The 22005-nt window shown below is 39.7% G+C and overlaps 1 protein-coding gene and 1 pseudogene across 1 annotated transcript in view; both read right to left on the bottom strand.

The window, feature by feature from the left end:
• MYOM1 (myomesin 1) overlaps positions 1 to 22005 on the bottom strand; it is a 139081-nt gene that overhangs the window by 92535 nt on the left and 24541 nt on the right. The window contains exons 3-8 of the mRNA XM_060118589.1: positions 18775 to 18915; positions 14282 to 14510; positions 13458 to 13615; positions 2629 to 2721; positions 597 to 685; positions 423 to 485 (exon numbers count right to left, since the gene is read on the bottom strand). Of these exons, the coding sequence (XP_059974572.1) occupies positions 423 to 485; positions 597 to 685; positions 2629 to 2721; positions 13458 to 13615; positions 14282 to 14510; positions 18775 to 18915 (773 nt within the window). The remainder of the gene's footprint in view (positions 1 to 422; positions 486 to 596; positions 686 to 2628; positions 2722 to 13457; positions 13616 to 14281; positions 14511 to 18774; positions 18916 to 22005) is intronic.
• Positions 3931 to 5364, bottom strand: LOC132503027 (BTB/POZ domain-containing protein 10-like; annotated as a pseudogene).

The following is a 22005-nucleotide window of genomic DNA, read 5'->3' as shown; positions in this document are numbered from 1 at the left end:
ATACTGAACTGGATATTTAAAAATGAGTAAAACTGCTCTGATATAGTCCAGACTGTGTGTGTGTGTGTGTGTGTCTGTCTGTCTGTCTGTGTGTGTGGTTAAATCACTCTGCACAGGTTTGTGTAATGATCTTTCTCAATTTAAACACAGAAAGACTTAAAAGCATTTTAAATGCTTTTAAGACTTAAAACCCTTTTTAGTCTGTCACATCTGGGCATTTATAAAACCAGAACAAAGCAATTAGATGCAGAAAGAGAATATAGTAACCAAAGAATCTGAAAAAATAAAACCAACCACAGGTAGTATTACACACATACTAGCATATATTATAATATAGACTATGTATTTATTTCAGCATTATGGAACAGCTTATTATGCAGTATTGTACAGAGATGACACAGCAAATATACTTTTAAACTTACAGCTGAGGGGCAAGGTGGAGGCCCCCGCATGGAAGCGAGTCTCATCAAACTCTCCCTTATATCCTAGAAGAGAAAGCAGAAAAGCATGCCAACTGTTCCTTGACTTTATTTTTTAGCAGTGAGAATAAATTTTTTAAAAATACACTTTGAATAAAACAAGTTCAGCAAACCTACTCTTTACCACAACCGAAGCATATGCTGAAAGCTCTCCTTTCACATTCATCGCCGAGGCCCGGTACTGAGCGGTGTCTTCAAAATCGCATCTGAAAGAACGGATGGAAATGAGTGCCCAGTGCAGTGACACTCCTGGTACAGTCGTCACTCAGCATCCGCGAGGGATTGGTTCCAGGACCCCCATGGATATTAAAATCCGCGGATGCTCAAGTCCCTTAATAAAATGGTGTAAAATAGTCGGCCCTCAGTATCGGCGGGTTCCGCTTCCTCAGATACAGAGGACCGATGTAATTGCTAGCTGTTTCATCAAGGATCTCTTTGCTAACAAGGCACAGGGCAAATCACTGACTGACACATAGCTCTTTGGCACTCTTGATAAAGCTACTCTCTCTGACCCAGCACCCTGTGGTGTGTTATATAGGCCAACAGATCTAACTACCAACAGCTATAGTCCACCGTGACCCTAGCCTGGGTTCATTTAAAATGTCCAAAAAAAAAAAAGAGTCAACAAAGTGTCAAGCATATAAATTACAGTGTGAACAGTGTGATGAAAAATTGGTCTAAAGTTGTATCAGGAGCAGGAAATGTCCAGCCATGTACCTTTGGAGCAGGTAAGACCCCTAGCACCTTGGGGCCTCCCTCAGGGCGGGTTTCAGTCTGGGGGGCTACAGGGTGATGAAAAGACAAAGAAACAGCCTCTTCTTATAGAGGCCCACAGACTCCCTGAGCCACAAAACGGATCCTGGTTAGTCTAATGTGCTCTAGCCTCGAAGTACAAATAAGTTATTTAACTTTCAATTCTGCTAAGGTTCAGGCCCACAGAACAACACAAGAAGTGCCATTTGGAAGTTCCTCTAAGTTATAATGCAGAAATTGGGATGTCGTTAATAATGGAGTAGAGAGAAGGATCTCACACAGAGATGAACAGGCTAAGATTTCAAAGAAGGCTGTATTGTGTCTTATCACTGCCAGTGTTCGTGTTCTTCATTGTTTGTCTGGGTTTAGTTTCATTTGTAATATCTTAGTTCTTGTTGAAATCTACAGACATCAGTAGAACCCCAGGAGGGTCAATACAGTTGCCTTTCCCATAGCTATTTAATTAGAAAGCAACCACATAGCTTGCTGCCGCCTCGGTAGAATCTCTGACTGGCAGAATGGATGTAACTTTAGGAAGGGGTCAATGCTTGGCGAAAGCCCCAGAGTCCCAGGGTTTTTTCTGCTTGAAGCCCAGCATCACCTGTGTCAACTGCTCTGACCTGAGAAGGCTACGAATCTCTTGAGATCAGAATGACGTAATTTTTTTTACTTTGACATCTCAGCATGTCATGGTTTTATTTGAACCGAAAATGCTGGGAGCTTGTTTAACTTTTTCATCCACATAACTAGGCTTGGATTTCAAAACCACATTAGGAGACATGAGAAACCTTTGAAAACTTGGAAATTTTGATGTGGATTATGCTTTCAAATTTTGCTTTTGATCTTGCTTTATAAACATCCCAATGTCAGGCTCTGCGTCCATCTACAGGCTGACAGGGTGGGCCCATAGTTTCCCACAGTTCCTGGTGAGCTGAAGGAAAGAACAATTTCTCTAAGTCCAGCTTACTTTCAATGTCACCCACCCCAAACTTCATTGGCCTTTACTGATTAAAGGCAAAAGTGTATAGTGATGGCATAGATTTGGAACTCTGAAAGGATAACTGAATATAAATGTCTATTTATGTAACTTATTTTCTTACTAATGTCTAAGAAAAACTCTCCAGTATATAAAAGGATAAATAGATACAAATGAATTTTTCCTCATCGTCTTTGACTAAATTCAAGTAAGATCACTTTGGGAGGTAACGTGGGCTTGGTAAGAGTGTCATGCTTATCGCTCTTCGGTGTGCACCAAGAAGCAACGTATGGGACTGTCCCCCATCCTGATCATGCTGCATTGGGAGGAAAAGGGGACAGTCATTAACTGGAGCACAAATTGCCACCCTATGCAATTGCTGGGCAATACACACAGCAATGTCTCAAACGTGTCTCTTACGCGTTTATCTCCAGAGTGTGCACTCCATATCGGCTTTCGATAATATACTTTCCAGGGTGTGCATGGACGTTTATTGGCACCTGATTTTTATACCTATGAGACAATGGAAACAAGGTGAAGTAAGTTGAGGTGTAAATAGATTCATGATTAAAAGCAACACACACACAACTGTTGTTCTTGAAGGAACACCTGTAAACACAGCACTGAGGTCGGTTGCGGGGTCTGTTCAATAAATGCAAATAAAACGCATTATAAATATTATAAAACTTCTTTTTTTAACATTAAAACAATGGAATTTTATTTTGATGAAAAACGAGTTAACAATCATTTAGTAAATGAAGAGCGAACACTTCATTTTCCTATCTCATAACTCGAAAAAAATCATTAGTAAATAAATATCTGTGAACAGATTAAGGGTAAGGCAGACTGGATAATAAACCACCTGAAGTTCACATTCCCTGCATGTGACTCACTTGAAAAGGATGAAAACGGCACTGGAGATAACTGATGAGATATGGCCATTGAATCTCATCCTAATCATTCAGACAAGCCCAATGACACTCATTTTTTGCTCATCATGGGCAGCAAACTATACACATTTTACTGAAGGAATACTTTGATAGAAGCACTTATTTAGATTATATTGTGCCTCACAATTATTAAAATGGCTTGAACAGTTCCACTTAACCACCATATATAAAATGCAACTATATAATATTCTACATTTTATCTGGGGTGTGATGAATATCAATCTAGACGGAAAGCACCCCAGCTGCCAAGTTCCACCACTTCTGAAAAGATCTAGATGTGTGAAAAAGGACTGTTCCCCCATACAAAGAACCAATTTCACAAACCTACTGGTAAACCAATACATTTATATAACTGGAACCTCAAGATGCTAGAGTTGCACTCATTTGAAAAACCATTCAGGGCTTCCCTGGTGGCGCAGTGGTTGAGAGTCCGCCTGCCGATGCAGGGGACACGGGTTCGTGCCCCAGTCCGGGAAGATCCCACATGCCACGGAGCGGCTGGGCCCGTGAGCCATGGCCACTGAGCATGCGCATCCGGAGCCTGTGCTCCGCAACGGGAGAGGCCACAGCAGTGAGAGGCCCGCGTACCACAAAAAACAAAACAAAACAAAACCATTCAGCTACCTTTGGTCTTTAAAAAAGTCTGCACTGCAATATCCTAAACACTGTTCTGTGCATCTCACAATGAAGAGAGTGGCCTTGCAGTGCAGGATGAGGAGAGTGCAGCAGCATTGTGAAGAGTAGCACGCTATGGTTTCAAGGAACATCACCATCACAGCATCGGATTCTGTGTGTCAGGATCGAGGTCATTGTTTCTAGAAGGGGGATGGATAGGGAGAATATCGAGCTTATCCACTTGAGGAGTTGGGTGCATGACTACCAGCTGGTCCTGGAGAATGTCAGCTGCAGCTGCTGCAAGGCTGGTGATAGATTTACTCTTTACACACTGAAAGTCTACACACTGGCTCTTTCCTTCTTCCTTCTCCCAAGACATTCGAATAAAGGGTCTTTGGACATAGTTGTAAATCACTTCTGGGTGGCCCCCAGGCCTTTTCTTTTACTTTTTTCTTTGTAGGTTGGATAACCTTTTATTCCCAATCTAATCTTCTTAAGACCCCTCTCCATCAAAACTGATTTGGCCACAACTCTGTTTTCAATGTACTTGAAAAATCTATATAATTTTGTGCTATAAATAATTTGTGAATATTATTCTCCCATTTGTGGTGGATACTCTTCATCCCAATCAACCACATCATCGCCTGTAAGCACCACTATGTGGCATTCACGTTCCCCACTCTGGGCACTAGCTACCATGAGAGGCAGAATCATTTCTTCCAGGTAAAATTCGAACTGTCTACGGGCACCATCATTTGATAACTCATGCATTAGGGCACTGAGATCTCTACATTTAATAGTACTATATTCAAAAGAGATACAAAGAGAGTCGCATGGTTTTCTCAGTTCAGGAATAGATATGCCATCGGGACAATGGATTATTCCTGTTTTGTAGTAATTCAGAATAGCTCGAAACACAGTAAAGCCAATCCCCTCTGCCACCTCATACTCTCCTTTCTCGCTGGGACATGTAGAGTTATGTTCTCTGCCAGATCCAAACATCCTGCCCAACACTGTATATGGCTGAGCAGTAAAAATGGATCGGTCTACAACAAATTTAGTGTTATCCACTATTAGTGTCACTCGTTCTGACGTTCTTACATTCCGACCTCCTTCTTTTGCATTTTCATACACAAACACCATTTCCCCAGAAGTCTTACAGCTACCATCTGAACTTGACTGACTACTGTTTCTGCTGCTGTTCCCAGCACTGCTACTGGAACCATTTGGAGGTGACTTTTTGAGGATGAGGACTGCTTGGATGAGAGGAACTGTGATCTTTTTCACGTTCAACATGGTGCTGTCATGTTGGAGAAGTAACATTTCTAATACAAGGAGTGAGCTGAGATTCTGTTCTTTCGTGAGATGAATCTCATGATCTGTCACTTGACCTTCGTCTATCTCTTGATCTCTCATTGAGAGAGATCAAGTCACCAAGTAGTCTCATTTTGGTGTGGTCAACAACTCCCTTGGCAACATGTGAGGGAGTACTTGAATGTTTATAAAGTTTACGATGTCTATTATTCAATTTCCGATCCCAGTTCTCTGGACCACTGGAGTTACTGTCATAAGGATGAGGCCATCCTGCCATCCCACTTCAAGCTTCCTCACATTGCTGCTCTGAAAGCACACATGTAGCACCCATAACCTGTAGTCCCCCTTGAGTGTCCAGACAAAGGCCGGGGCCAGCGACACCTCTGCTTCCTCCCCAACTGGATCCCTCCGGAGGTGTCTGTCGCAGCGGATGCTCTGGCGGCTGCGGCTACAAGAGCCTCCCCAACAGGTTGCAGGCCGGCTCCTAGACTGCTTCTCACCTAAAACTTCTTGATGAATGTGCTTTCCTCTCCTCCATTACAAAAATTACGTTCAAGAAGTTGGCCATTCACAGCAATGTGGTTGAATCTTGCATGTGTAATGTTAAGTGAAAAGAACCAGACACAAAAGAGTATAATGATTGCTTTTATGTAAAGTACAAAACCAGAAAAGACTAATTAATGCCGCTAGAAGTCAGGAGAGTGATTCCCCCGGAGCGGAGCAGGGCAGGGGGGATTAAGGAGGCATCCTGGGTGCTGAAATTGCTTGGTTTCTTTATTTAGGTGCTGGTTACCTGGGTGTATGCAGTCTACAAAAATTCATCAGAGTTCTACATTTATATGTGATACGCACTTTTTAATGTGTAAATGATACTTCAATAGAAGATCTAAAAAAAAAAGAAAACAAAAACTTGCCTATTGTTGACACAACAGAGAGGAAGGCTTTGAGTGGGTTTTTTGTTGGCTGTCTGTGTAGGATGAAAGCAAAACATTCTTCCCACTAACATTCTTGCATGTAGTTCAAAACCTTGTCATTGCATTGAAAGCTCATTATATTTGTTTTACTCTTTTGTGAGCAAGCATGGCTCTCATCTTAGAAGAACTTAAAATATCAATCATGAAAGAAAACTACTGACAAATAGGAGCTGAAAGATTCCCTTTTTATGACTGGCCATCCTTGGTGAAGTCTCTCAGCCTTGAGAGGCTGGGGCTCCATGGAGGGGCCCCTCCTGAGACACTGTCTCCTGAGTCTGCAAGGGGCACCTTCTTCACCACGTCCTCAGGTTCTCAGTAGCCAGTGGCTATAGTGCTGGACCAGGCTTTTCTGCTTAAGCCATTTTCTGTCCCAAAGAGGAGCTGGACTTCATTTGATTCCCTTTCAGACACCCCACTTCACTTGTGCAGACATCGCAAATAATGCTAATAACCATAACGGACAGAGAGTGTTTACTGTGAGCCAGGCAAGTGCTTTAAATTCAATCCTCACAACAACCGCACGAGATGGTACTACTTTTAACATGGTAAAGTAGTAGCATTTTCCAGATGAAGAAACCCAGGCATGGAGAGGTTAAGTGTCTTGCCCCGGCTCTCACCGCTAGAACAGCAGAGCTGGGATTTGCACCCAGGCAGTCTGGCTCCTGACAACATGGGATGCTTCCACTTTCCAGCTGTTCTCTATTTAGCTGCATTTTATTTCTTCAGATTTCTGGACATGGTTATAAGGAGGTTTGGGAGCAGGGAAAGTGGTGGAAAGGGAGAGAAAGAAAGGAAATAATCTTCAGCCAGTCCCTACCTCTCCCCAGCTTGTACACTCATACACACACACACACACACACACGTGCACCCTATGTCCCTAAAATGCATCATTTTTTATACTTTAAAAAATGTACCATTCTCCTTCTCCACCTAGCAAAATCCCAACTCGTCCTTCAAGGCTCTGATCAAATGTCACTTCTTCAATAATCTCTCCCTTGAAATCCCATACAATATCATTCCTGCCTGTCCGCATTGGTGTTACTTGGTTCAAATGGAAATATACAACATTTATCAAATTATGGTTGGACAAGTGTCACTTCTACTAAGGTGTGCGTGCCTTGAAGCTGGGGATTGTGTCTGATCTGTACTTACTTCTATTGCCACTCTCAAGGAAGTAGGCATCACAGGCAAATATTAGGCACTCAGTGTTTGCTAAACTGGATTGAACAGAGTTATTGGGTAACACCATAGATTTAACTCTGCTTCCTGATTTGGGGCCAAAGGAACGGAGTTCTGACAAATCCATCCTTCATGATACAGATAATTTAAAATAAGTGCCTGTGAAGAAGGTGTGTTGAGGCTCTTTGTGTCCCGGTTCCCTAGGATGTGAAGCGGGAGGGTGGACTGGCTTAGGAATCGCAGCTGCGTAGCAGGTGTAGGGGCACAGCCTTCTGACCCACCCTTGGGAGCCATCCCTAGCTGTTTCTCACAGCCCAGAAGCAGCCTCAGTTAGCTGTCTCCCCACAGGGCTCCAGGCAGACGGGACTGTTTGATCAGAGATGGCGTGTAAAAAGAAATCTGCGGCCGCTCCTAATCTGGAACATTCCTTGCTTTGATGAATGACAGGGTAGAACATGTTAATCAGCATGTTCTCCTGACTGAATTGGTTTAGGTCATTTCACACTTGACCCAGAAGCTCCCTCTTGCTCAGTTTTCTCCTTTGCTGTGGTGTTTTCAGTATTTCCTTCTAACATAAGAAGAGAAATATGACACCCAATTCTGTGTGGCAGGTGCTACTTGACCAAACAACTGAGTGACACTCGATTTGGCTTCTGACCAAAAACGTTGTTCATATTTCTATAAAGTTTGAATTGAAACAGCATTTGCAGCTCCCAGGCTTTCTTCACCTTCCTTGTCCTTCTGTCCAATCCGACTTAGCACCTCAATGCCTTCCCCCCATCCCCCGACCCCCAACTAAACAGCCATGGCTTCTCTGTCTCTGTCTCTCTCTCTCTCTCTCTCTCTCTCTCACACACACACACACACACTTTGAGGAGCTTCCATTCTCTCCACTGGAACTCCAATGTCAGTGTAAGAAGCATGTGTTTTAAAGCTGCAGACATGGATTAAGTGAGGAAGTGATTCAATGCTATTCTCCAAGGAATTCACCTAGCAAGGCACTCGGGTTCAGAGTCATTTGCGATTGGCTGTTTTCACCATCAAGTCAGGGGAGAAAAGTAGGATTTGAGGCCTGCTCTGTATATGCTTCACAGTTTCTTACTTCTGGAAAATGAAATTCCAAACTGGCCAGTCATCGGCTAATTTTGGAGAGTTATCTACACCCTGGGGTTATTTGTCAGAGGGTTTCTGAAATTCCTGTGAACATTTAGATGTACACCATTTTCCTTATCATTTTCATGTAGAGTCTATGAACTAGTTAATGAGCTTCTGTTACAAGTATTTCTAGAATAATACCCTTCATGTATGTGTGTAAAATACACACTTAATTCCTCCAAACAAATGTCTGTTTGGATATTGGGCTGACTTTGATAAGAAGGGATTACAGTGAAAGCTCTTTGGCAGTGTAAAGCATGGTCAAACAAAAGGGCTTCACTCTAACTTTTCTCTGTCAGCAAATAATGCCTGCCAAAATGATCTTTTCATGTTGAATACCCCTACAAGTGTGGTTGCTACTTAGAATGCAACCCTACTGTTTTGAATAAATAGCTGTTACTTTAAAAACCAATTAGCTGAGAGAGGGCTATTCCATTAGCATAGAATTTGGACTTAAATAAATAAGAAAAATCTAAAATAAAATCCCAAATTACTCTGGAAGTAATTATAAATAATTTTTAACTATTTTAAATTCAGGCTGTTTTCCCAAGATAATATGGTAGTAATTGCTAAATTTAAATACATTGTGAATAACTCTAATCTTGTAAACAAATTCAATACATGATTCTATCATGGAATTTGTGAATTCACATAATTTGCAAAAATAGATTAAGGCTTTTCCAAATCTCTGGACTCTTCCTAAGATACATTTCTCGTACTATTTTATTCCCAGGTTTTGAACTCTTATCATGCCTAATGACAAATATCTTTGTCTATTTGACAATAACTTCAGGGATAATGTGAAGAATTTCAAATATGTATTTTTAAGTGTCTTGTGTGAGGATCTAGCCCAGTAACCACATACACATCTGAAAACGTGGGTATTGAGTGAGCATTAGACTAATACTAATCCTCACTAACACTAACACATTGCTCCAGGGAGTTTGTGTGAGTCTCCCTGCAGGTTACAATCCAGGCTTCCATTGAAAAAACTGATTTAGACTTTGGGCTCAAAATGCAATTAAATCTGGCTCTTATTTTAAAAAAAGAAGTGTAAAATTAATGCAATTCTCTCCTTCTCTTAAAGAGAACTTTTCTCCCTCATTTCACATAGTTTTTACAATTTGACTGGGCAATACAGGCATATGGTTCAAGGACCAGAAAATATCAGGGTGCCCGGGAAACATTCTCCTTCCTCAAACCTGTCTGCCTTCTGCCCAGCTCCTCCCCACCGCTAACTGTTCTTAGATTCTTACATAGCCTTCCAGAGCTTCCTTATGCAAGTAATATGGATACAAACATAAATGTTTTTCCTCCCCTTTTAAACCAATATATAGCCTATTAAACAAGTTATTATATAAATATAGCCTATTAAGTAAAACAGCTTTGGTTTTTCACCACATATAGATTTCTCCTTCTCTGTTGACAAGCCCTCCTTCGGGATGGCCTGCTTCACTGTGGTGGTGCAGCAGCGTCATCTACAACTAACTTTTCTACCGGACGCAAAGCCCACAGGCTTCCTTCTGCTCGGAAAGTGAGCTGGAAATAGGGCAGTGCTGCTCAGCGTCTCCACACCGGGCCCTGATGAATGATGGGTGCGCCTGTCAGTGAGCGCTCCCCGGCTACCCTCTAGATTCCATCCAGACAGATTTAGTCAGTACGCAGGGTTGGCCAAAGAGCAGCTGCTGTGTGTTGATATCATTTGTGAGACCTCAGGGGTTACCATGACCTGAGGGTGCCCAGTGGAAACTTGGAACTGAACCCTCTTTGGAAAGGAGTCTGAGGGAGCCAGGCCCCAGGCACACATGGCTTTGAAAGCTAAAGGCTTCAAGCAGAGGCATCACAACTGCCCGCAGCAGCATCACACACTTATTTCTGTACTTTCCCTTCTTCTATTCAGTAAGGTCATTTTCAATTATTTCTTTCATACTTATACGCAGTGTCAGGCCCAGGAAGCTGCAGCTGGGTACCAAAGAGGCATAAATGCCAGCAAATTAGTCACCACCAACCGTGGTTCTTGCTAGGTCGTGGATTCCCTGCTCATTGAGGGGAAGGATGCTCACTGAAGATTGCATACTCTGGACCAGCAGCTTGCAAAGTAAATTAGAGCTTCATTTCATGATTATTTTTAAAAAGGCAACATACCCAACAAGCTATAATCAATCCTACATGGAAGTTTACTCTCAGAGGTGGATTTACCTTGAAACCAGTGAAGCTCAAGTTTCAGGGTCTCTCATCAGCATGGGTTCCCATAAGGCTCTGTGTCTAATGCATATGACTTAACTTTATATTCTTTTTTGTAAAAGTACTCCTCAAATTGTATAACTCTTATGCCCCACAAAACCTGGATCTGACCTTATTTATTGCCACAGCCAATTTTCAGTTATCTGCTAGCTGATTGTCCAAATTTCAGCTTTATCCAGGGGCAAATCTTGCTTGCTAAATAAGGTGAACTATTTTTTTAGTGGTCCACTGGCTCTTTTGTTTTCATATTTACTTCTCACTTGACTTGCAAGGCAACAGGACTTTCTGTGAAATGGTCTGATCCGTCCCTACTGGGAGAATTCTTGATACAGAATGGATTTGACTTCTCCAAGCACAAAAGGGGTCGCGGGAACTAGAGAAGGTTTGCTCCAGTCAACGGACAGCCTCCCAAACAGCCTCCCAATCGTACCTGAGACAAATCTTGTCTCTGTGCCTTTGTTTTTGATTCAAATGAACCCCTAGGCCATAAAATTCATACGTTAAGGAAATAAATACTTCAAAGCTAAATGTGAAAGATTTGAGGGATCAATCATACTTCTTCTCAGCCCCATTAGTGAAGATAACTAAAAACTGACAGCATGGGCTTCCCTCATGGCACAGTGGTTGAGAATCCGCCTGCCAATGAAGGGGACACGGCTTCGAGTCCTGGTCCGGGAAGATCCCATATGCCACGGAGCAACTAAGCCCGTGCGCCACAACTACTGAGCCTGCGCTCTACAGCCCGTGAGCCACAACTACTGAAGCCCACACGCCTAGAACCTGAGCTCTGCAACAAGAGAAGCCACCGCATTGAGAAGGTCGCGCACTACAACGACGAGTAGCCTCTGCTCGCCACAACTAGAGAAAAGCCCGCATGCAGCAACGAAGACCCAACGCAGCCAAAAAAACCCACAAAAAACTGACAGTATTTCTATTTTCCCATTTGACTGGAGTTTTACGGGTTGACAATTTAGTCATCTCATATTTTTTCTGTGGCGTTTTAATCTTTTTTGTTTGTTTTTATTTATTTAACATCAACATATTTACTCATTTGCTTAGTTTTGTTTGTTTTTAAATCACTCCTTTTTCAGCCCACAAAGCACTATGTAATGAGTTTAATCTCTAACAGAATTAGAGCTCTGCCTTTGTAGAACCCCATTACTCTGGCTTAGTAACACCATCAGTGGTACATGGCATGTTTGTGTTCTAGTTGCTGTGTATTTAACAGAATAAATAAATGCTTAAGAAATTAATATTTACCTCCTAGAGATTACTTTGTATTCTTTTGAAAATCATCTTTAACTCTGATGTTTAAAAATCAGGAAAACAGAGATAGGACACTGTGTAATAAATATATCTACTTAAGGACTCCAATTATTCGTTTATTGGTAGTACATCTTAATTCATGAAAGATGAGAATTTTTTTTACTCATCAAGTAATATTTCTTTTTTTTTTTAAACATCTTTACTGGAGTATAATTGCTGTACAATGGTGTGCTAGTTTCTGCTTTATAACAAAGTGAATCTCAAGTAATATTTCTTGGAGCTAAAAAATTGTTATTCTTTATGTATTTCTACAGGAAAGTTTGGATTTTTTCTGAGGTGGGAAATAATCAGTTTTTTAAGAGGAAATGTCCCTTTGATAGGCCAATTTGTGCAACTCTATAGGTAGAGAGAAAGGTGGGGCAAAGATGGATTGATTCCTAACTTACTATAGTATACTCTTATACTTTTAAAGCTTGGAAATTGATTTTTTAAACTTCATTTTCATCTAAATATGTTCCTACATTTCTCACCTTTGTTTACTATAAATTATTTGCCTTGGTAATATAGAGCTGGCTTTGGTTTTATTCTTTGGTTTTCAAACTCAAGAACCCTGGAAAGAGTTTACATACAAGAAAAACTGTAAGCAAATCCAATATTACCACAGGCAGATGGATATCACAGGTGAGTTTTAAAAAAACACAACTCACCACCTGCTCCGTAAGAATAACCTTAGCTAGCAGTTTATCTTGTCAGCCACCTTCATTACACTAGCCAGGTGTCCAAAGAACATTAGAAATAACAGAAAAGAGAGGAAGAGACAGGCGCTCTTTGGGTGACAGTGCTATTCTGTGAAGTGTTTCTACTGTGACATAGGGCATATTTACCGCCACTCCCAAGGATAAGAGAACTGCATGCAAAATACCCGTCGGAGAAGAAGACGGAAAACGCCTTTTAAAACTGGCTCACAATCCTCTTCAGACTTCTGCTCTCTGTGGCAGACATTCATGCCGTATGATGGGAGAGTTCTGAGTTTAGGGATCACAAAGTCATTGACAATTGCAATAGGATATATAATGGATGGAAAAAAGGGGAGCTTATTCGTTACGGAGCAAAAATTTCTTCAGGCCCCATAGTCGTAACAGCTCCCATACCATCCCCTCTTTTGTTTGGCTTTAGAAAACACATTAAGACCTCAGCTCATGTGAGGAGTAGAGATGGAGCCCTCTGGATCTTAATTACTTTTAAAAAGGCAGTATTGCTTCTCATCACAAAATGATACCAAATAAATATGCTGACTAAATTTTAACACTTTATATAAGATAAAGACCCATTTGTACAATATGATTATAGAGTATCATAATAAATCGTAATGGATGCAAGACTCTTCTTTCCTTCCATACATGTATTCTTTCTTCACTATTTAAAAAATCTATTCAAATTTGTAGATGCTTTCACTGACCCTTGCATATTCACAATGCCACATGTTTTCACAAGAGGTAAAATTAACTTTGAGTAATCAATTCTATGAGAAATTTTCATAACGATAGCATACCATGTGAGACGAGGTTCTGGCCAGCCGGCTACAGAGCAGTGTAATTTTACATTTTCTTTCTCCCAAACAGTGTGGGAACGAGGTTTAATGACAAATTCAGGAGCATGGAGAAGACTATCTTCATTCAACTTTTTATGGTATGCCTCGGTTTCTTCTAACTGAAAAAAAAATCAACATATTATGAAATCAAAGTAACATGCTACAAAAATGTAATGTAGAAATCAAAATGATCATTTTTTTTCATTTGGAGCCTTACTTTTGCATTCATTTCAAACGAATTCCCCTCACCCCTTTTGAAAACAGACACATCACTTAATTTTTAACATTGTAAGCCTGAGCAACATATTTTACTTCTCTAAGGTGGATTTCTTAAGGTTCTTCAAGAACTTTAATTTCTATAGAACCTAAAATTTCACAGAATTTAAATATTAAGTGTGTCTTTCTTTGACCTATACATTTTGATGTCTTTTTCCTTCTTTTGTTTCTCTGCAAGACCACATATTTCTTCATTTGAAGCTAATTAATCTATATTAACACACATATACACAATGTTACATGCATTTCTACTTTTTAAAATTAATATTTTTTGGAGTATAGTTGATTTACAATGTTGTGTTAGTTTCTGCTGTGCAGCAAAGTGAATCAGTTATACATATACATATATCCACTCTTTTTTAGATTCTATTTCCATATAGGCCATTACAGAGTATTGAGCAGAGTTCCCTGTGCTATACAGTAGGTCCTTACTAGTTATCTACTTTATATATAGTGGTAGCATTTCTACTTTTGTAAGTTATATTAAATTGTCTTTTTTTTTTTTTTACCGTTTTTTTCAGTGACAGGTGTTCTGCCTTTTCTCGAATTGCAACTTTCCTTGACTTCTCAAAACCTTCCTCCTGGTGAAGCACGGACGTGGACTGTTTGGATACTGTGGACTGCTTGGCTGCTGTGACTCCTTCCTCTCTAGCAAGGAGATTCCTCTCGGCTATGTAAGCAGCAGCTTCTTTAATTCTTTCTTCTTCTGTGTCTGTAATTCCACTGACATGCACTTGGCTAAAATATAATAACAGCAAAATATGGGTATTGTGGATGGCAGTGATGAGATAGCCCAATTTTACCAAGTTCAAAGTGCCCGACCTCAGATGCTGTACACTGTGCCCAAAGAAAACCTGACATAGAAAGACCTGGTAAATAGGAGCTAACTCTTCACATATGGCAGTGATCTTCACCTTAACCAACAATGATAACAACAATAATACTACCTATTCCAGCTGTGGTGCCTTGACAAGTGCTTTTTACATACATTGTCTCATTTTTCCCCACAACAACCCTTTGAAGTAGACTGTACCCTCTCTACTTTAGATATACGGCAACAAGACACAGAGAAGTTAGATAACTTGCCCAACGTCATTTCTTTGGTTTCCTTAGTGTGTTTAAATACGATTTAGTCTATAAAAAAAGATTAAGTTACGACTTCCTTCCAGAAAAGACGATATTGTAAAATGACAGACAGTTGTGTGGCTGTGATTCTGATTTTCGACTATGTGCTTGATCTGGATTCTGTAACTCAGATGATGTAATGCATTGCCCAGAGGTGCTGCACACAGAGATAAGTTGTAAATTTACGTGAGATCCTTAAGCCTAGTGGGTTTCCTTTCCATGATAATAAAGGTTGTGTGTGTGTATATACATATTTAATATGACAACCTTACTTTGTGCTTACACACAGCCCTGTTGTAAAGAAATGATCAAACTCACAGTTGAAGTGTTGATGCTGACAAAAGTGACTTGTTTTTACTCATAATTGATGATGATGATGGCAAGTGAGTGGTTACATCCCAAAGTGCTCTGCCTAATATAGTAGTTTATGATAGAATTTGTGCTGTGATTTAGTAATGTTGTTTAAAATATTTGGATTATTTTAAAACTCCTTCAATACCTTTGCTGTCAATCCTATTACATGTTTCAGTGAGGAGTATGTTGATTATATTGAAGATTTTCTTGAAATTGAGTCTCCTGAGACCTCTAAAGGCAGAATTGTACATTTGTTTTTCTTATAAGAAAAATTACTTCAAACTTCAAGCAAACACTGCCATTGTGTTTACAAGTCCCTGGCACCTGAATCTATATAGTTTGCTGACGAGTAGGATGCAACATTTGCACAAGTTTGGAATTTCTCATGGAATATTACTAAAACATCTGGTAGACAAATTAGTCCACCTTGCGTTTTACTCAACTTAGTGAATTTTAATTTCTTTTCCCTTCTCTCTATCTCTCCAAATATTAATAAGTAGTCTCTACCAAGGAAGTTATCTGCTATAATTTAGGGGGAGAAAAAGGAAGATGGAACATTTTTAGCTTAGTGTCCTGACATAATTACCTCTAACTTTTCTTTTTGAATGAGATAGGAAGTAAATGAATTAATAAGTGAATACAAAACAAACGTCATGAGAATCTACTTGGAATTCTCTATAGAGGCTAATATACAATATAGAGATTTGAAATGAGGTTTGTAATATGATTCAATATGTATAGTAATGGATTATATTCAATGCTAGTCCGGCCCCAAGTTGAGACAACTCTAAGTGAAATTCACATGCCCTTTAACAGTGGATGTGCTAACATAGCTCTAGAGGGCAGAATGGAGTCATGGTTTCCCTGCCTTTTCCATTTGCAAATAAGGTAAACCTTGGGGAAAAAAACTGTAATTATTTCACAGGAAAACTCAAGTACACTTAAAAATATATTTTTGACCCAGGACAGCAGGCACATTTGCCTTTAAGTAAATATAAGTGCATATCAGTGGTAACCCTGCTATAATTTGGGTACAAGAGCAAGAATATGATGCTAACATCAAAAACACACTACTGCAAATTTAAAATAATTTAAAACCTTTCCAATACTTTATATCTGATGATTTCGATTTAAAACCTGTTGCTAACATAAAGTTAGTTCTACTTATCAGACTATAAGAAGTGGAATTTTCAAGTGCCATCCAGAAGAAACCGTATTCTCCAGAAATATACTACGATTGCATTTGCCAATCCTAGGGGGACTCTCAGCTCATCCACTACCAGCCATGTGACTTTCAGCAAGTCACTGAGCTTAGATTTCCTTGTCCAAAAATTGACATATTAATACCTCTCCAGGGCTGGATGGAGGACTTAGCAAGATAGTTTATATAATGCACCTAGAGTGATTCCCAGCAAACAATAGGTACTCAGCAAATGTTCATTATTTTCCCATCCTTTTAGATTGTTAATACTGTCAATACCATTATGCAGTGTTATTTTCATAGTAACAGAATATAGGAGATGACTCCACATAAAAAATGAAGGCGAGCTGGAAATAAAACCTAGAAGATAAAATTTTTATTCACATTTTCTTTTATCACAGTTTATTTTGTAAATTATCATTTATTTTTTTATATTTATTTTATTTATTTATTTTCGGCTGTGTTGGGTCTTTGTTGCTGTGCGCAGGCTTTCTCTAGTTGCCGTGAGTGGGGGCTACTCTTTGTTGTGGTGCATGGGCTTCTTACTGCGGTAGCTTCTCTTGTTGCAGAGCACAGGCTCTAGGCACGCAGGCTTCAGTAGTTGCAGCTCACGGGCTCAGTAGTTGTGCCTTAGGGGGCTCTAGAGCACAGGGTCAGTACTTGTGGCACACGGGCTTAGTTGCTCTGCAGCACATGGGATCTTCCCGGACCAGGGATCAAACTCGTGTCCCCTGCATTGGCAGGCAGATTCTCAACCACTGCACTACTAGGGAAGCCCTAAATTATCATTTCTTGAGACTCACCTGGAGGGGACAAAATGGTTTGGTGGGGAAAAGGTAGGGAGAAGATGGTGAGTGAGCAGCTTCACTTTGTGCCCACACAGGTGGAGTGGCATGCCATGTAGGTTAATGCTAAGCTGACATGATTTTTAAATGATATTTTAAAAAACAGAGTGGGAAAAAAAACAGAAAATAAAATATTTCACTTCTCTAACCTAGCCATCTCCTAAAAGGAATATGAGTGTCATTAAACCAACTATGAAGAGGTTGATTCTGGGCAAGCATACTTAATATAAGTATGTTTGTCTGGAAAGTTCACTTTAAAAAATCAGATATAAAAAAAAAGTCAAAGAGGGCTTCCCTGGTGGCGCAGTGGTTGAGAGTCCGCCTGCCGATGCAGGGGACGCGGGTTCGTGCCCCAGGCCGGGAAGATCCCACATGCTGCAGAGCAGCTGGGCCCGTGAGCCATGGCCGCTGAGCCTGCGCGTCCGGAGCCTGTGCTCCGCAAAGGGAGAGGCCACAACAGTGAGAGGCCCGTGTACCAAAAAAAAAAAAAAAAAAAAAAAGTCAAAGATATAAAATGAAAAGCTAAAAATAGAATATTGTTTACTCCCTTACCTTCCTAAGTAGGTTCAGAGCAATTATGACATTAGCCTCCGAAACAATTCAGAAAGGAACCGTCAGAAAGCAGTGGAAAGAAAAAATGGAGGGAAACAGAAGTAGGTCACTCAAAATTACACCGGCATTATTGCCTAGTGATTTTCCTGAGAGCACTTGCCCAGAGAAGACGACCTCATTCTGAACCATCTTAGCTCTGTGAATAATTCTCCATTCAAAGGAAAATAAACAGGGAAGACTCAGAAAGTTCCTGTTAAACTTTAAGTTGGTGTCTTGAACAAGTCTCCTTTCAAGATTCCTTTGTATATATTATCATTCAAAAAATGTTTATACTATAAACAGAAATTTGGCATTACACAGACTGGTGATTTAGTGATTATTTTGTTTGAACTTTACCTCAAAATAAATAGTAATCTATTTTACATTTAACAAACATAAGCCAGGCATTCAAGTTATGGTGCAATTCTTTTACTTAGTCTACGTTATCTAAGACATTTTTTTCTTCATAATGAATAATAATTAAAACCACACTGGCAACCAATCTACCTAAACATATCATCTGATTTTTTTCTTTTAGTTCACCCAGTATTTTATAGTTCTAACCTTTCTTTCTACTCTAAACATAGTGACTATATATAGTGTCCAAACACTAGCATCCAATACTTGTCTTCTAATTTCAACTAGTTACATAATTAGAACTAAGTTGCTAATCATCCTCTTTTGTCATATAGCCATCCTATGTGATGGCAAACATTTTTACAATGAACACATCTCCCTCCGTGCATGGTTCTGAGGTTCCACAGACCTTTCTCAACCAGTACATAGTAAGTGCTCAATAAATGACAGCTGCTATTATTATTACTACCTGACAACATTTACTCTCCACTTTCTAATAATCAGATCCAGGGAGAAAATCCGTACATACCGTCCTGAGAAAATGGGCACCATGTAGTCACTTGGCAGATTTTCTTTCTTCTCTCCAGAGAGAAGGCTTTTCCTGGCTCTCTTTGTTTGGGGGCTCAACTTGGATGAATAATCTTCTAATGTCAGACTGGAATCTGTAAGTCTGAAAAAAAAACACCCTAATGTTAGTCTATAATTTTAAAAAATGCTTATAAAAGGAAGTTTTAAGTTTGGGGATGTTTTACAGAATCCTAGACGGCTAATGTTATAATCATCTTTTATCTTTAGAGCTAGCGTGAGAATGACCTCACATAATGCACTCTATCTAGACACAAGAGAAAAATAGGTCTATAGCAATTTTTAAAAATTGCAGTATAACTGCTTTACAATGTTGTGTTAGTTTCTGCCGCACAGTGAAGTGAATCAGCCATATGCATACACACATCCCCTCCCTCTTGGACCTCCCCCTGCCATCCCACTATCCCACCCAAGTAGGCCATCACAGAGCACCGAGCTGAGCTCCCTGTGCTATACAGCAGGTTCCCACTAGCTATCTATTTTACACACGGTAGTGTATTTATGTCAAATTTCATGGCTTTTTCCCCCTTAAAATTTCGAGGGTAAGTGGCAGTGCTTTGGTAATAGTTCCAAATACCCTTTGCTGTTAAGTTAATGTTGGAAATTTAGGTGGTCTACATAAATGGTTTGGATACATTGTGTATCCAAATGCTTTCAGGGGATTAATACAAAAGCAGATTTTCTGTATTGGGAGCCCAGGCAATTCTGATGCAGGGCCTCTAGGTTCAACCTGAGGCCTTTATGTAGTGTAGACAGACTCCATCTGAAAGGACACTGGGTTCATCAAACAATAGAGTTAATATACTTTCTGTGAACACACAGCGTCGAGTGACTCGGAAAATTACAGGTTTGATAAAGAACACTTTGCTAGTGCTGTTGTACACAAAGATCCACCCACCCATGCACACTGGTGCGAGTGTACACTTGGAGGTAGTTATTGTTCTAATAAACCAAAAAATGTGTTAGCAGAGTGGAAAACATGACAGCAGAGATTGCTTCTAGAGAAAAGAATTGATGAAATTAAAAGGACAACCTTAATCTATATAGTTCTTGAACTAAATGAAGTGCATTTTCTTTCAAATGTATAGAATTTGGCATAAATTTCAGAAGTTCATGGACTCTCTGAACAATCCATGGGCTCAGGCTAAAAGCCTCTTGTCTACATTGTAATGAAAGATAGTCACAATAGGAAGCCGTACAGGAACTCTCTGTACTATCCTTGTAATTTTTCTACAGACTTGAACTGATTCTAAAATTAAAAGTTAATGTTAAAAAGGTCCCTGGTGTAGAGAAAATTTGAAGAGAAAGTGAAGCATGTGAGTGGTGTGGCATGGAAAAAGCCAGCTGCCCAGTTAAAACAGCAAAACCTTCCAAAGTGTCCAAACCTTGATCGTTTCCCAGTCTTTAAAAAGCATTAGCAAAAGCAAAGAGATTACCTAAATCAAAGGAAGACAGTACATATACAAAGTACAAAATGGATACATAATAATGCAAATAATCCTATCCCCTGCTAAGCAAGTAACACAGACCTGCAGGGCTTCTAGGAAGTACAGGGGGTGCAAAGGTAGCCTGAGAGTATAGGGTGGGCTACTCCCTTTAATTCCTGGAGTGGAGTTGTAGCACAGAAATGGCAAACCTTTTCCTCTCCCACTAACTACCCCCTCCCCCAGGGTAAATATCTAGCTCTTATTCTATGATCAGCATTAACGCCAAAGGTTAGAACCTTGAATTCAAACTTGTGGATTGGTTACCAATTGGAAGGCTTAGTGAAATTTGTTCCTGGCTGGCTGTTCCAGGCAGCAGCAAAATGACTGCATTCTATACCCCTAGCAGGTTACAAAGTACAGGCTGTGCTAATACAGGTCTAAGTTTAAAGTGGTATTTTCCTTCACTCCTTTAATTCCATTACTATACAAAATAAAATTAATTATGGAGTCTGTTTCATTTTTTTCTATTTATAGAACATTTGCATTTTCTAATTTTTCTCCTGTTTTTCTGTTTTTGCTCTTTTTACTTTTTACTTTCATTCTACTATCTGCAGTCATTCTCATGAGCTCATATTTTCAATGTTTATTTATATCAAAACAGCTGTGATTTGTCATTCTTTTTCTTGTACTGTCGTTCCTTTTTTTCTGTCATTTTCCCTTTAAGATAAACCTTTAAAATGATTCACTTATTACAAAGAATGTGCCAGAATGTGATTATTCCATTCTCACAAGTAAATCACAGCAGATGATTTTTAATAGTTAAACTTTATGGTAAAGATTCATGGTACTATCATCAGTTTCACATAATATTTCATTTGGAAGAAAAGGCTTCAAAAAAAGCATTATGATTTTATATATTATATAGTATTATTTAGAAAATCATATATTTTATAGTATTATTTAGAAAATCCAAAATATTTAGAAAATATCAAACACTTGTTATGCTCTCTAAAGTTTCTTCAAGCTTTTGAATCCTAACAAAAAGAGCGTGTGAAGGATTAGATGTTAAAATACTGTGCCAACAGACTAGTTGGTAATGCTAAGTCATTTATCGAAGTTAACAAACAAAACTAAACCAGAGAAACAAAGTTTTAAGGAACTGACTATGCAATAATCAGTGTAACTAATTATTTGAAGGAAAGCCATGGCTATTTTGTTATGACCCAGGAACACTGAAGTCTAACATCTTACTGTATTGAATTTTAAAGTCAAATAATGTTTTTAGAGGAGTTCAATAGAATATGTAAAATTTAAATTTCTTTGAAGTTACATCAAAGAGCTAAATAAGGGCTTGCTAACCTCTTGGGCTTTTAGTTGTATCTAAATTTTGAAAATAATACTCTGTCTTATAAGTCAGTTTCTGAGTAGACACTTAACTTGATATGTATGGATCAATGTGGGTCTTTTAACTATTAAAACTATATTTAACGGGACTTCCATGGTGGCGCAGTGGTTAAGAATGGTTAAGAATCCTCCTGTCAATGCAGGGGACACGGGCTCAAGCCCTGGTCCAGGAAGATCCCACATGCCGCAGAGCAACTAAACCCGTGCGCCACAACTACTGAGCCTGTGCTCTAGAGACAGCGCGCCACAACTATTGAGCCCACGTGCTGCAACCGCTGAAGCCCATGCACTCGGTGGCACCGCAACAAGAGAAGCCACCGCATTGAGAAGCCCGTGCATTGCAA

Source organism: Mesoplodon densirostris, chromosome 15, assembly GCF_025265405.1.
Source record: "Mesoplodon densirostris isolate mMesDen1 chromosome 15, mMesDen1 primary haplotype, whole genome shotgun sequence".
Lineage (NCBI taxonomy): Eukaryota > Metazoa > Chordata > Mammalia > Artiodactyla > Ziphiidae > Mesoplodon > Mesoplodon densirostris.
The sequence above is the reverse complement of the archived record's forward strand: the minus strand, read 5'-3'. Positions and strand labels throughout refer to the sequence as shown.